This window comes from Taudactylus pleione, unplaced genomic scaffold, assembly GCF_031769625.1.
Source record: "Taudactylus pleione unplaced genomic scaffold, aTauple2 ptg000086l, whole genome shotgun sequence".
In the NCBI taxonomy this organism is placed as follows: Eukaryota; Metazoa; Chordata; class Amphibia; order Anura; family Myobatrachidae; genus Taudactylus; species Taudactylus pleione.
Genome location: NW_028284488.1, coordinates 2,422,825 through 2,437,390, shown reverse-complemented (window position 1 = coordinate 2,437,390; position 14,566 = coordinate 2,422,825). Strand labels below are relative to the sequence as shown.

The 14,566-nt window shown below is 41.0% G+C and overlaps 1 protein-coding gene across 5 annotated transcripts in view; it reads left to right on the top strand.

Moving 5' to 3' along the window:
* Positions 1-14,271, top strand: part of FLNC (filamin C) — a 70,119-nt gene extending 55,848 nt beyond the window's left edge. For 3 of the 5 annotated variants that reach the window (XM_088468659.1, XM_088468660.1, XM_088468661.1), the window contains 20 exons: positions 597-786; positions 891-914; positions 1,117-1,364; positions 2,353-2,452; positions 2,923-3,063; positions 3,295-3,423; positions 3,618-3,791; positions 4,605-4,766; positions 5,082-5,285; positions 5,379-5,531; positions 5,890-6,012; positions 6,666-6,905; positions 7,036-7,305; positions 7,400-7,537; positions 7,644-7,759; positions 7,964-8,096; positions 8,191-8,367; positions 8,729-8,947; positions 9,123-9,332; positions 12,938-14,271. In XM_088468659.1, coding sequence (XP_088324785.1) covers positions 597-786; positions 891-914; positions 1,117-1,364; positions 2,353-2,452; positions 2,923-3,063; positions 3,295-3,423; positions 3,618-3,791; positions 4,605-4,766; positions 5,082-5,285; positions 5,379-5,531; positions 5,890-6,012; positions 6,666-6,905; positions 7,036-7,305; positions 7,400-7,537; positions 7,644-7,759; positions 7,964-8,096; positions 8,191-8,367; positions 8,729-8,947; positions 9,123-9,332; positions 12,938-13,125 — 3,339 coding nt within the window. In that variant the 3' untranslated portion in view covers positions 13,126-14,271. Of the gene's footprint in view, positions 1-596; positions 787-890; positions 915-1,116; positions 1,365-1,468; positions 1,565-2,352; positions 2,453-2,922; positions 3,064-3,294; positions 3,424-3,617; positions 3,792-4,604; positions 4,767-5,081; positions 5,286-5,378; positions 5,532-5,889; positions 6,013-6,665; positions 6,906-7,035; positions 7,306-7,399; positions 7,538-7,643; positions 7,760-7,963; positions 8,097-8,190; positions 8,368-8,728; positions 8,948-9,122; positions 9,333-12,937 lie in introns of all 5 variants that reach the window. The other 2 variants (XM_088468663.1, XM_088468662.1) reach the window with 1 other exon arrangement.
* The last annotated feature ends 295 nt before the right edge of the window (positions 14,272-14,566 follow it).

Below are 14,566 nucleotides of genomic sequence, written 5' to 3'. Positions count from 1 at the left end.
ATTGTTTAGTCTTAAGGGATCATGGTTATGTTCTCGTCTAACAATAAAATGTATCAAAGGAAAAAATTACTTTCGTTATGATGATTCCATAACTATATATACAAACGTACATTCTGTAACAGGATGACAGCCGGTTTAAAATAAATAGGTGGGAATGTAATGGAGAAGTTGGAGCTCAGTCAGTATAAGGATTAATCCTCAGCAAAGCATCGCTATCTGGCAACAGTGATATATTCACGCAGGCATTAGGGAGTCACGCAGCTCTGGATATATGATAGTCTGCAGACAGAAAAGGGACCTTTCCATCTTTAGGACATGATTAAAAAGGGACATTAGGAGTTAGTGTTAGCGATATCTAAAGAGCTAGTGACCTATAGTTGTGCCTATATATACATCTTATATATTACATCTCATTTTGGAGTATGTAACTGTGGTAAATTTAATGTAATTGTTTTACATAATTATGCACATTTTATTATCACACAATCTATGTATATTGTAGAAATGTACATAACAGTACTAAGCTAGATCTGCCCCTCTTATTTGGAACTAACATAGTTCCACAGGGCTGGTAATTTTCTTTCTTTCCCTCATAGGACCCTGAAGGAAAGCCAAAGAAAGCTAATATTAGAGGAAATGGGGATGGTACCTACACAGTGTCTTATCTGCCAGACATGGCCGGGAGATACACTATTACCATCAAGTATGGCGGAGATGAAATTCCTTACTCTCCTTTCCGTATTCACGCTGTACCAACTGGAGATGCCAGCAAGTGCTTAGTGACAGGTGAGGTCTTTATCATGCCCAGTAGAAAAGAATAAGTAATCCATGCATCTACAAATATCTGTTTTCTTATATGAATATACTAATATATTCTCTATTTCTTCCAGTGTCTATTGGAGGACATGGATTAGGTGAGTTGTTTAATGTATCACTAATAGCTGTGAACAAGTATGAGAAACATAACCAATACTACGTTTACTGGATATTTAATTCACACTGGGTATTAACTGATCATTTATTGGGTTATTAATATAAAAGTTAATGTTTTGGCACAAGTGCATGTTAAGGCTTATGCAGCTCATGACTGGTATTTCTATTTCTTTGGGCCCTTAGGAGCCTGTCTAGGACCCACTATTCAGATTGGGGAAGAGACTGTCATCACAGTGGATGCAAAAGCTGCAGGAAAGGGAAAAGTTACCTGCAAGGTCTCTACACCAGATGGAGCAGAACTGGATGTTGATGTAGTGGAAAATCAAGATGGCACTTTTGATATTTACTACACTGCACCTGAGCCAGGGAAATATGTCATCACCATTCGATTTGGTGGAGAACAGATTCCCAACAGTCCCTTCCATGTGGTGGTAAGTTTCCAATGCATGGTGAGAGACGCTACACATGTAACACTCCCCAATGTAACTTGTGCTTTCCCAGACATGAAACTAATGACTTCCCTCCCTCCTGCCAGGCTTGTGATACCATTCCCATCATAGAGGAGCCATGTGACACTGTGCAGCTACAACAGCCATATAATGCACACCTCCCCGGCTATCCAACTCACTGGGTATAAGAGAGAGAACTCGATTATTATAGCCCTCTCATTCTAGATCTCTGAACTCCACCCATTACTTTCCTATATGCAGCTTCTCTTACTGGCTTTATCTTCTGTCTTGTTTCCAGCATACCTCATAGTCATAGATCAGAGACCTCTAATACAATTGTCTGATACATTTTGGCCTATGTTAAAAGTGCAGTAGGTATATATATTGGTTATAAAAGAGGTATAAAAGTGTACTAAAAGCAGCTGGCATAGTAACAAGCTTCATCACAGAAACAGCCACTTTACTACAACAATGTATATTGGTGGCTGAGACAATACCTATTATAATGGTTGTGGCTCACCTATGTCTACACTGTAGTCTAGATCATATAATTCTTAAAAATACATGTAATATTTCATGTTTGTCTTCATTAACATCCTTGCCGTCCAGTGTAGTACTGAAAATCTCAACAACACTGATGTTGTGAGGCTTAGAACAAAAAGACAGAACCCCTAAATTCGCTTTATTTTGGAGGCCTAAAGAGACAAGAGGTCCCCTGACTGACTGTACATTGCTCTGATTTTCACCAACAATTGTTTTTCCTGTATTCATCTGTTCTGCATCTTATTACTCTTACACTATACTAATGATACTCCTGTCCTTAATTTTAAATCCTCAGCTGTGGAATATAAAATTATTCATCTTTATTTTTTTACTGCACTGAATTATTTTATTTTCAGATTTTTGTATAGTTGTATTGTCATTTCTATAAGGGATCAGATTATTTACAATTCTCCTTTATCCTCTGCAGGCAACAGAAGAGCCTGTCGTTCCTGTTGATAACATGGATACCATGCTCAGGCCATTCAACCTAGTCATTCCTTTCACTGTGCAGAAAGGAGAGATAACAGGTATAGTTTTCGAGCCAATAGAACAGGACTCTAGTCATTTACCAGTACTTAAAAAAACACTTTACACTGTTCTCTCAACTATGTTCCTAAAAACTACAGAAACTGATCCACTGAGTTTTAAATGGTACAAAATGAAATAGTAAACTTTTTGCTAAGAATAAAGAAGAATAAATAAAATGTTCTTCGATATTTCTAACCAGCCTCATGAGCTATAAATATGTACATTTAGGTTATAGAGTTGTGTTTGTGGTTTAAATAACTGCATTACACATTTTGTTTCCACAATTTACTTAAGCACAACTTGTTACATTACAATACATGATATAGAAAAAGAGCACAAGTGTAGACTATTTAATCCCCAAAGACTGAACCAATAGGGCATTTGCACTTTTTAATGCAACCAAAAAACTGATCCTAGTTACAACCCCCAGAGACCAAGAGCCATGTCTAACTTCTGTCTTTGAATCTAGGAGAGGTCCGCATGCCTTCTGGTAAGACCGCTCGGCCCAATATCACTGATAACAAAGACGGCACAGTCACTGTGAAATTTGCTCCAGTGGAGAAGGGATTACATGAAATGGACATAAAGTATGATGGAAATCACATTCCAGGTAAATTATTTAGAGATGACAATGACCAATAAAGTATATGTATGACACTGGTTAACTGAAGGTAGCCGAAAGGGGAGATGTTCCTGCGAGTGAGGGATATATCTGTCCAGCTTAGGACAGAAAGCCATGGGAAGTACAGTACACCTTTGCATGCTGATTCAGATGGTATTAGGTAGAACTGCCATTGTGCTACTTGTACTTTAGAAACAGTATTTGACTTTTTACTTCTAGGGAGTCCACTGCAGTTTTACGTAGATGCCATGAACAGCCGACACGTGAATGCCTATGGATCAGGACTTATTCATGGGATGGTAAATAAACCTGCCACATTCACCATCGTTACAAAGGATGCTGGAGAAGGTATGTGACTGCAAACTTCAACAGATACTTGAAATCTGAGTATACTTTTTTTCTGTTTAATGCTAACTTAATATACCAATTTATAATGTATGATAGTTACATTTTAATGTCACTATCTCTGTTCCTAATAGTTGTAATCATTTGCATAGTACAAATGCATATAAGGAATGTCTCTTTTATTTCTCCTAACACAGGTGGCTTATCACTGGCTGTGGAAGGTCCATCAAAAGCAGAAATCACATGCAAGGACAATAAGGACGGTACATGCACTGTGTCCTACTTGCCTACAGCCCCTGGAGACTATAACATAATTGTCCGATTTGATGACAAGCATATCCCAGGCAGTCCTTTCACAGCTAAGATTACAGGTGATGAGAATGGATTATGACATAGTTTGGTCAAACACTTAGGGCCTCGTTAATCAATGAGTTTTATCATATGCAACGAGTTTTAAAACTCGTTTATGATAATGGTGCTTCAGCCAATCAGCTCCGAACTGTTATCTGTTTGGAAAATGACAGTTGGGAGCTGATTGGCTGGAGCATCATTTATCATACGCAACAAGTTTTAAAACTCGTTGCATATGATAAAACTCATTGATAAATGGGCCTCTTCTATTAAACTAGAGTTACAGAGACAATCCAATCTAGAGTTCATTTAGAAAGTTTATTGAGGAGTGTTTGATTACTGTAGTTTCCTTATTGTGCTATTTAGTTCTGTTAATTTATTGTTTAACTTTTTTCTCTTGTAGTAGAATACAATAGTCTACTCACAAATTTACCTCTAGTATTAAGTTAATTATAATACTAAACCTAATCTGCTGGATCCCTGAAGCATCCAACAGTCCACAAACATCTTTCCTGTATTCTATTACATCTTGCTTGACTCAGTAGTTGTCTATGCCTCTTCCCTAGTACAAGCACCATTCATATGCTTTAGGAACTACACTATGGAGGAGTTTTAACTACTGCTCTCTGTTTGTAATATGCAAACTCATGTTATAATACAAAAAAGTTGCTTGGGAACTGTTGGACTCTTTAGTGATCATACAGTGTTGAATGGATATCATAACAAGTTGTCAGATTTCATCTTAAGATAAAAGACTTAGTACTATATTTTACACTTTCAGTTAAGTTCACTAATATATCATGTAACATCTTGTACTAAAACTGTCTTATTAGGTGATGACTCCATGAGAACGTCTCAGCTCAATGTGGGGACCTCTACAGATGTTTCCCTCACGATCACAGAGACAGATCTAAGCCTGTTAACTGCCAGTATCAGAGCCCCATCTGGCAATGAGGAGCCATGTCTGCTTAAGAGACTTCCAAATAGGCACATTGGTAAGAGAACAAAGCATCACAAATTACAGAAAGAAATAGGCGTACACTGAGAATATTAAAGCAGTTAAGAAAAAGCATCACATGGTAAAGGGCTGGTTATATAATATGATTACTACATATATCATATCACCATACAGTATGTTGCAAATATGTTTAGTGTTGTTACACTATGCACAATTTTCAAATGTCATTGGCCTCTTACATATGTTGAAAACTATATATGACACTTGTGTTAAATTCTTATACACAAATATAAGTTGTGTTTCATGGAGTAAATTTGCTGTATACCTGACTACTATGTTTCATCTACTACAGGAATCTCCTTCACCCCGAAAGAGGTGGGAGAGCATGTGGTCAGTGTAAAAAAGAATGGGAAACATGTTACTAACAGTCCCTTCAAGATCATTGTGGGACAGTCTGAGATCGGTGATGCCAGCAGGGTGAAAGTGTCAGGGAAGGGACTGCTGGAAGGTATAACGTTTGAGGTGTCTGAATTCATAGTTGACACTAGGAATGCAGGTAAATACAGTTAGTTTTTCATTGCTCATTTTGCTCATTGTAATTCCTCTGATATAATCTTCAAATAAATTGATCTATCTGTCTGCTTCTAAGGATATGGAGGTTTAGGGTTGTCCATTGAAGGCCCAAGCAAAGTGGATATAAACTGTGAGGATGTGGAAGATGGAACATGTAAAGTGTCTTATTGTCCTACTGAGCCGGGAACATACATTATCAACATCAAGTTTGCAGATAAGCATGTGCCAGGTATGTGTAACAAATGACATACTGTTGTACTGTATGTCAATGACACATACAGTATAAGTACATATAACACATGTTTACCACTCATAATATGTGACACCATCCACTTTGGTGCTCAGCAATGTGAACCATGTGACATCATGGATACAACCACTTAAGTAATAAGGATACATCATTCTAACATTAGAGCACACACCTGATGAGAACGTACTGTAAACTGAAATAAATAAACAAACAGAACACCTTGGGCTAGTTTTAGTTCACATACTGGAACACATTCAGTAATGATTCATATCAGGGACACATCTTCTTGGGGCACATACTACACAAACGCTAACAAATATTTTCATGTTCCCTGCAGGAAGTCCATTCATGGTGAAGGTAACAGGGGAAGGGCGTATGAAAGAGAGCATAACCAGAAGACGCCAGGCCCCCTCTATTGCCAGCATAGGCAGCACATGTGACCTCAATCTGAAGATTCCAGGTACGTTCATTAAAACAAACGTACAGTACAAAATTACAATGATCAATAATATACACAATTTTCATACAACCAAATAATATGCAAATATTGGATATCTTATCCAGAAACCTATTATCCAGAAAGTTCAGAAAGAAAACAATGTGAATAGTTATTGCTTTTCAGTAAAAATGTTTAACACACAGATATGATGATGGAGTGTTTCCTCCTCTAGTCACTGAGATGAGCACTGTTAAATAATTTAATGGCAGGGATATTATGGGGAAATGAAAGGGTATTTTTATTTGATTAAATTAGTACATATTAGGCATAATCTTCCAGTTTATGCAATAAACCCTTATCCAGAAAACCCTACATTTCAAGCATTCCAGGGAATAAATCCCATATATGTGCAAAGTAATTGTATTGTAACAATTGGATATCTTTGACATCTAAATGATATGAATGAATACAACTAACCTATCAGGCGCAATGTAAATATACTGACTCATCGGTTCATTAATACCTACATTTTTACTCAAATGTCACATTGATTTAATCAAGCTTGGTAACATTGAAAATGTGACTTCAAGACAGAGAATTAAAACCTGTTTTTTGTTTTCACCAATTGTAGTGTCTAAATGTATTCCTGTTTTTTGTCTCCTTGTCTTGCTTAGGCAACTGGTTCCAGATGGTCTCAGCCCAAGAACGCCTCACACGCACTTTCACACGCAGCAGCCATACATATACACGCACTGAACGCACAGAGATTAGCAAAACTCGTGCAGGTGAAACAAAACGAGAAGTGCGGGTGGAGGAATCTACACAGGTTGGAGGTGACCCTTTTCACAATGTGTTTGGGGACTTCCTTGGCCGGGAGAGTCTGGGCTCATTCAGCAACATTGCACGACAGGAAGGTCAGTACTGCAGAGGAATACAGCACTTACTGCTACACAACTGGTTACCAAACGAGTACATTTCTTTTATCTCAGTGATGAAAGTTGTTTAATATATAAACATTGTTGAACTGTATTGCCTTGTGTTCAGGTGAAGCAGCTCCTCAGGATATGACAGCACAGGTGACCAGCCCTTCTGGAAAAACAGCAGATGCAGAAATCATTGACGGTGAAGACAGTACATATAGTGTGCGGTTCGTACCACAGGAGATGGGAGCTCACACCGTTAGTGTCAAGTATAGAGGCCAACATGTTCCTGGTAGTCCTTTCCAGTTCACAGTTGGCCCCATGGGTGAAGGTGGTGCCCACAAAGTCAGGGCAGGTGGCACTGGCTTGGAGAGGGGAGTAGCAGGAGTTCCAGGTAAGCAATTATGAGATAATGAATATGGATATAATATAAAATTTTAAGTGAGATGGTGTACCACATTTTCTGTATGATTACTTAATCTGCACAGCTGAATTCAGCATATGGACACGAGAGGCAGGAGCTGGCGGTCTGTCTATTGCAGTAGAAGGACCTAGCAAAGCAGAGATCTCCTTTGAAGACCGTAAAGATGGGTCCTGTGGAGTATCGTACATTGTACAGGAAGCTGGTGAGCGAAAAAGACAAATCAGCTCAAAGAAAAACATCTAGAATATTAGTGGTGAGTCAAAATTCCTATTGTAACTATTCATATTCTTCTTATCATTGTAATGCAGGTGACTATGAGGTGTCTATCAAATTTAATGATGAACACATCCCTGACAGCCCCTTTGTGGTACCAGTGGCCTCCCGTTCCGATGATGCCCGCAGATTAACTGTCACTAGCCTACAGGTACAGTAAGAAGTCATTATTTTTATTCAAATACAAATATATGTTTAACCATAATGTAACTTATTGGGTAGGAATCTTTACAAACTCTTATTTTGTAAACAATTTAGCCTTTACTGGTATTTTTCTCTACATTTACAATTACATTTATTAATATATTTTAAGATTTTGCATATCCTAGATTAATCAAACTGTACTGCTTTATAGGAGACCGGACTGATAGTCACCCAGCCAGCCTCATTTGCAGTGCAGTTGAATGGAGCTCGTGGAGTGATCGATGCCAAGGTACACACACCTTCAGGCGTGGTAGAAGAATGCTACGTGTCTGAAGTGGACAGTGGTAAGATAAATTATTCCCTTAGGGTGTTACAATGTTGTCTATCATAATGTGTGTTTTTTTGTGCAATCAAATTTTTGTTTTTTTGCACCTCCAGACAAATACTCAATCCGTTTCATTCCTCACGAAAATGGGGTACACTCCATTGATGTCAAATTCAATGGACGACACATCCCAGGAAGTCCATTCAAGATCCGTGTGGGTGAGCAAAGTCAGGCTGGTGACCCTGGACTTGTTACAGCCTATGGGCCTGGGCTAGAGGGTGGAGTCACAGGTAAGAGTCACAAGTCATTTTTTGATGATTGGAGACATCTCTATGTATATTTGTAGTCCATTTTAGCACAACCATGTATTTAGTTATAATTGTTTGACACAAATAAGCATCTTGATTTATTGCTTAGTCACTTGCAGAACACAACATTAATTTCTTTCAACTACAATTTTAGCAGATACTTATTGTAATATTTATTGAGTCATTAGTAGTTATGATGCTAAAGGCAATGCAAAAGGCAGTATAACTGATCCTTTCCAACTGTTAAACTGGGACATCCCATATCCTTGGCTTCTGATACAGACAGGCAACATAATAGTATCCTGACACTATCCTTGTCTTTCCTATCATGTTTCTTACACAGGGAGACCTTCAGAATTTGTAGTGAACACCTTTAATGCTGGAGCTGGGTCTTTATCAGTGACTATTGATGGACCTTCCAAAGTGAAGTTGGACTGCCAGGATTCGTCTGAGGGTTATAAAGTCTCATATACTCCAATGGCACCTGGAAACTACCTGATCTCTATCAAATATGGAGGACCCCAGCATATAGTTGGAAGTCCATTCAAGGCCAGGGTGACAGGTGAGTGTGAATAGACCACAGTACCATCTATTCTAAATAATATATAAAACACAACAGAAATTCATTTTGCACATTCAAACTAAAAACTGCCTACGTATAAAAGAAAAATTATAATAATATTAATAATAATTCTGTCTATATATAACAGCAAGTATCTTCTCTTTCAATTCAATAGGTGCAAGACTCTCTGGTGGCCACAGTCTCCATGAAACATCCACTGTGCTGGTAGAAACCGTCACCAAATCATCTGCTTCTGTGGGAGGCTATGGGATGGCAGTGCCTAAATTCACATCTGATGCTACCAAAGTGGTGTCCCGAGGCCCCGGACTTTCAAAAGCTTTTGTGGGACAGAAAAACACCTTCACTGTAGACTGCAGCAAAGCAGGTGAGAGAGAGTGTGACATTTTATAACAATTACAGTTGTGTGTGTACTGGTTTTCGATTAAATCATAACTCTTCTCTTTTTCTATTTTTAGTGTATTGTGGTGCATGTTGTTCATAGTAAATTTAAGACTATTGCTAGAAGTCTTGATTTTATATGAAATATATTTACTTAAATTTCTGCAGAAACGTTGTTTACCTGTGGGTTTATAGAAAAATGTGTTTGTTGCTGGAGTGGATTTGCAAGCAGTATACTATTGTTGTCTATAGTAGGGATGAGCGGGTTCGGTTCCCTGAGAACCGAACCCACCCGAACTTCGGGGATCCGGGGCGATCCGAGCCCAAGCTCGGATCTCCCTGTCTGCCCCGGATCCCTCTCCCGAGGCAAAACCTCGAGATCTGCTGTCGGATCTCGAGGTTTTGCCTCGAGCGGCCATTTAAAAAAAAATGCCTTTGCCTTTAATGGGCAAAGTGCTGATTGGCTGACAGAGCCGTCTGTCACGGCTCTCAGCCAATCAGCATTATGGTGCTCATTTGCATGTAGCACGGACTCGTGAGATCCGTGCTACATGCATCTGTGTGATTGACAGTGACACAGAGCACAGATGGGTCAGTGAGACCCGTCTGTGCTGCTGTGTATTTCAATGACACAGATGCACGCACGGACCAGGAGATCCGTGCTACTTGCATCTGTGTCATTGACACAGAGCACTAACGGGTCCGTGAGACCCGTCTGTGCTGCTGTGGTAAATAAAAAAAAAAAAACCTGTGTAAAAAGAGAAAAAAATGGCGTGCCCCCCCCCCAAAAAAAGAGCAACCAGCCCCGGGCATTAGTGACCCAGTGCTGGGTGTGCTTAAATACAGGGGACAAACGACATAGGGGTCCCCTGTACTTAAACACAACCAGCACCGGGCTAGTCAGAACCAGAGCTGGTTGCCAAAATACGGGGGACAAACGACGTAGGGGTCCCCCGTATTCTGCGCAACCAGCTCTGGGCTCTGATCCGGTCCTGGTTCTGGAAATACAGGGGAAAAAAATGAGTAGGGTTCCCCTGTATGTTCCAGAACCAGCACTGGACTTTTTCTAGCGGGGGGCTGATGCCACAGCCAGGGGAGCCCTTTCACCGGGCCCCCCAGCCGCAGCATCAGCCCTGACCGCTAGTCAGCCCAGGCCGGGGATCCCTGGAGAGCTGGGGACCCCCCCAATAAAGGGGTCACCCTCTCCAGGGCACCCCAGGCCCAGGCTGATAGCCCGGGGCTATCCCCGCCACCCCTGGTGGCGGTGGGTGGCGGGTTGATTGTGTGGTGTGGTGTAAATAAAGAATATCAAACATTGTCTTTACAAGTAGAACTGCAAGTCCCAGCAAGCCTGCCCCGCATGCTGGTACTTGGAGAACCACAAGTACCAGCATGCAGGGCATTAAGGGCCCACTAGTACCTGTAGTTCACCTGTAAAAAAATGTTTAAAAAAAACACAGGACACACACACCGTGACAGTATAAGTTTATTAAACATACATACACACACACACACACACACACACACATGTACACATACTCACCTATGTAACCCTGTAGCATCGGTCCACTTGTCCGGTAAAGTATCCATAGGGGACCTGTGAAAAAAAACATACTCACCATCTCCTATGCGAGGTTCTGTCCTCTTCGTTCCAAAGTAGGCATCCCCGGACTTGGCAAAAAAAAAAAACGAAAACGCGATCCACGAACTTAGTACCGTTCTATAGAACGGTACTTCCCGAATGAGAGCTTAGCGGCGGGGTATCACCATGGAAACCCCGCTGCTAAGCGTTCATTGGCTGAGAGAGGCCATCTCCCGTCTCTCAGCCAATGAACGGCTCCCTCCATTGTAGTCAATGCTGGGAGCCGCAAGGTTATTAAAGTTTACCCTGCGGTTCCCACCATTGACTACAATGGAGGGAGCCGTTCATTGGCTGAGAGACGGGAGATGACCTCTCTCAGCCAATGAACGCTTAGCAGCGGGGTTTCCATGGTGATACCCCGCCGCTAAGCTCTCATTCGGGAAGTACCGTTCTATAGAACGGTACTAAGTTCGTGGATCGCGTTTTCGTTTTTTTTTTTTGCCAAGTCCGGGGATGCCTACTTTGGAACGAAGAGGACAGAACCTCGCATAGGAGATGGTGAGTATGTTTTTTTTCACAGGTCCCCTAGGGATACTTTACCGGACAAGTGGACCGATGCTACAGGTTACATAGGTGAGTATGTGTACATGTGTGTGTGTGTATGTATGTTTAATAAACTTATACTGTCACGGTGTGTGTGTCCTGTGTTTTTTTAAACATTTTTTTTACAGGTGAACTACAGGTACTAGTGGGCCCTTAATGCCCTGCATGCTGGTACTTGTGGTTCTCCAAGTACCAGCATGCGGGGCAGGCTAGCTGGGACTTGCAGTTCTACTTGTAAAGACAATGTTTGATATTCTTTATTTACACCACACCACACAATCAACCCGCCACCCACCGCCACCAGGGGTGGCGGGGATAGCCCCGGGCTATCAGCCTGGGCCTGGGGTGCCCTGGAGAGGGTGACCCCTTTATTGGGGGGGTCCCCAGCTCTCCAGGGATCCCCGGCCTGGGCTGACTAGCGGTCAGGGTTGATGCTGCGGCTGGGGGGCCCGGTGAAAGGGCTCCCCTGGCTGTGGCATCAGCCCCCCGCTAGAAAAAGTCCAGTGCTGGTTCTGGAACATACAGGGGAACCCTACTCATTTTTTGTCCCCTATATTTCCAGAACCAGGACCGGATCAGAGCCCAGAGCTGGTTGCGCAGAATACAGGGGACCCCTACGTCGTTTGTCCCCCGTATTTTGGCAACCAGCGCTGGTTCTGACTAGCCCGGTGCTGGTTGTGCTTAAGTACAGGGGACCCCTACGTCGTTTGTCCCCTGTATTTAAGCACACCCAGCACTGGGTTACTAATGCCCGGGGCTGGTTGCTCTTTTTTGGGGGGGTGCACGCCATTTTTTTCTTTTTTTACACAGGTTTTTTTTTTTTTTTTTACCACAGCAGCACAGACGGGTCTCACGGACCTGTCATTGCTCTGTGCCAATCACACAGATGCATGTAGCACGGATCTCCCGGGTTCGTGCTACATGCAAATGGGCACCATAACGCTGATTGGCTTCCTGTCTGCCACTGCAGTGCCACTCCTAGATGGGCCACGTGTTTGTGCCGCCCCCTTGTGTCGCTTAGCATAGTCATCCAGCTTCCTCGGTACAACCTTTTGGCCTAAAAACAATATTGTGAGGTGTGAGGTGTTCAGAATAGAGTGGAAATGAGTGGAAATTAATGTTATTGGGGTTATTAATAGCGTAGGAACAAAAAAAGGCCCATTTATGTGATTTTAGCGTTTTTTTTTTATTTTTTAAGAAAAAATCCAGATCCAAAACACAAAACCCAGAACCCAAAACACGGAAGGGTGGTTTTGGCAAAACCAATCCAGATCCAAAACACGAAGAAAGATCCAGATCCAAAACCAAAACACAAAACACGAAAAGTGTCCGGTGCACACCCCTAGTCTATAGTGGATTGATGGAATGCTTTTTTATTTTTTAACTAATAACTGTTTACTCCACAGGCACCAACATGCTGATGGTAGGAGTCCATGGGCCAAAGACCCCATGCGAAGAAGTATACGTGAAGCACATGGGAAATCGATTGTACAATGTGACTTACACTGTAAAGGACAAGGGGGACTACATCCTCATCGTCAAGTGGGGCGACCAGAATGTTCCTGGAAGTCCCTTCCAAGTCTCAGTACCTTGAGAAGCTCATCTGTGTCCTATTACCTGATAGGCATCTCAAGATGCCTACTGACTTGCCAGTGAAAGACAGGCCCTTCCCCTTTTTATGCAAATGCACTGATAAAAAAAAACTTTATTAGCATAAATTCACCAAGTGCCTTTGTTCATTCAACCTAAGGACTTTCCCATAGCATGAGGCCATGGTAATGGTTTGGGGGAAAAGGGAAACAAGCATGCACATCACCCACAATGTCCATGTCCTTCTGCTTTTTACAAAATCTTCCTTTATATTATGGTTGGTGTTTAATTTTTTAAAGTTGTTATCTTTGTGTTTTATATGTGCTTTCATTGTTTTGTATTTTTATTTGAGGGAAGGGTATTTTTAGGGTGAAATGTTTCGGGGAGACACCAGAGGTCATGGGGTCATTATATGGTGATGGCAAACTGTACAACCTTTCCATCTGGAATGCCATAAATGTATTTGTTATTGTGTGTGTGTGTATTTACACAATGTGCACCTACACAAAGTTACTGGTCACAACAGTATCACTGATGTCTGTACAAGGATTTAGAGAGCACAATGTTGAAACACAAACTCATAAATAATTGTCCTATAAACCATGCCAACAAATAATACACACTTTTGAAGATTACTAGAGATACTTTGAAAAGGTAAAATATGAGCTGGCATGGCAGTTCATAGCTTTTATTATTATGCTCACTTTGCTACTTTTATCTTTATTCTCTCATTCTTTTTTGAGTGGGTAATTAGCTGGTCCATTCTGGAGATAAACATTGTAGCTTCAAATTGAAGTTTAGCTATTTTTATTATTTAATATTATTGCCCCTATTAAAGTTACAGTCAGTGCACAGCCCTCATTTGTTTTAACTGTTGCAAGTTTCAGTAAACTTTTAGTTTTGAAGTTTATATTTTACATCTTTGCGATCAACTCTATGACCTCTTATCTGGACAGTCTCTAAAGAATATGATTGGTTGTCGTAGCACTGTTATAAGGGCAGAGCCAATAGCACATGGCGCTTGCCTTGTGACTGCGTTTTATAGGGAACGTATTTTCTATGCATCAAATACAATGTTCAAAACCTGTCATTTGATACTGATGTTTTGAGTGGTGCATACTAAAGAAAATAAAGATGTATTGCTAATGTGCTTTAGTGTGTGCTGTGATTTATTTCTTCCTATTTTACTGGTGTCATACTTAGCATGGGGGGGGGGGGGGGGGTAAAACCCATAATTGCCATGACTAAAGGTATTTTAACATTTTTTCCCAATTTGTGCATGAGATTAGTTCTTCAATGTTGAAACATAGTACCTGATTCAGAGCTACATGCACATGCAATTCTGACCGGATCTTGTGATTTTTAGCAAACTGTGTATACAGGCCCAACTTAGAGCAATATGGGCAATTTACATCTGTATGTAAATGAATGTGCCCGCCTTCCTC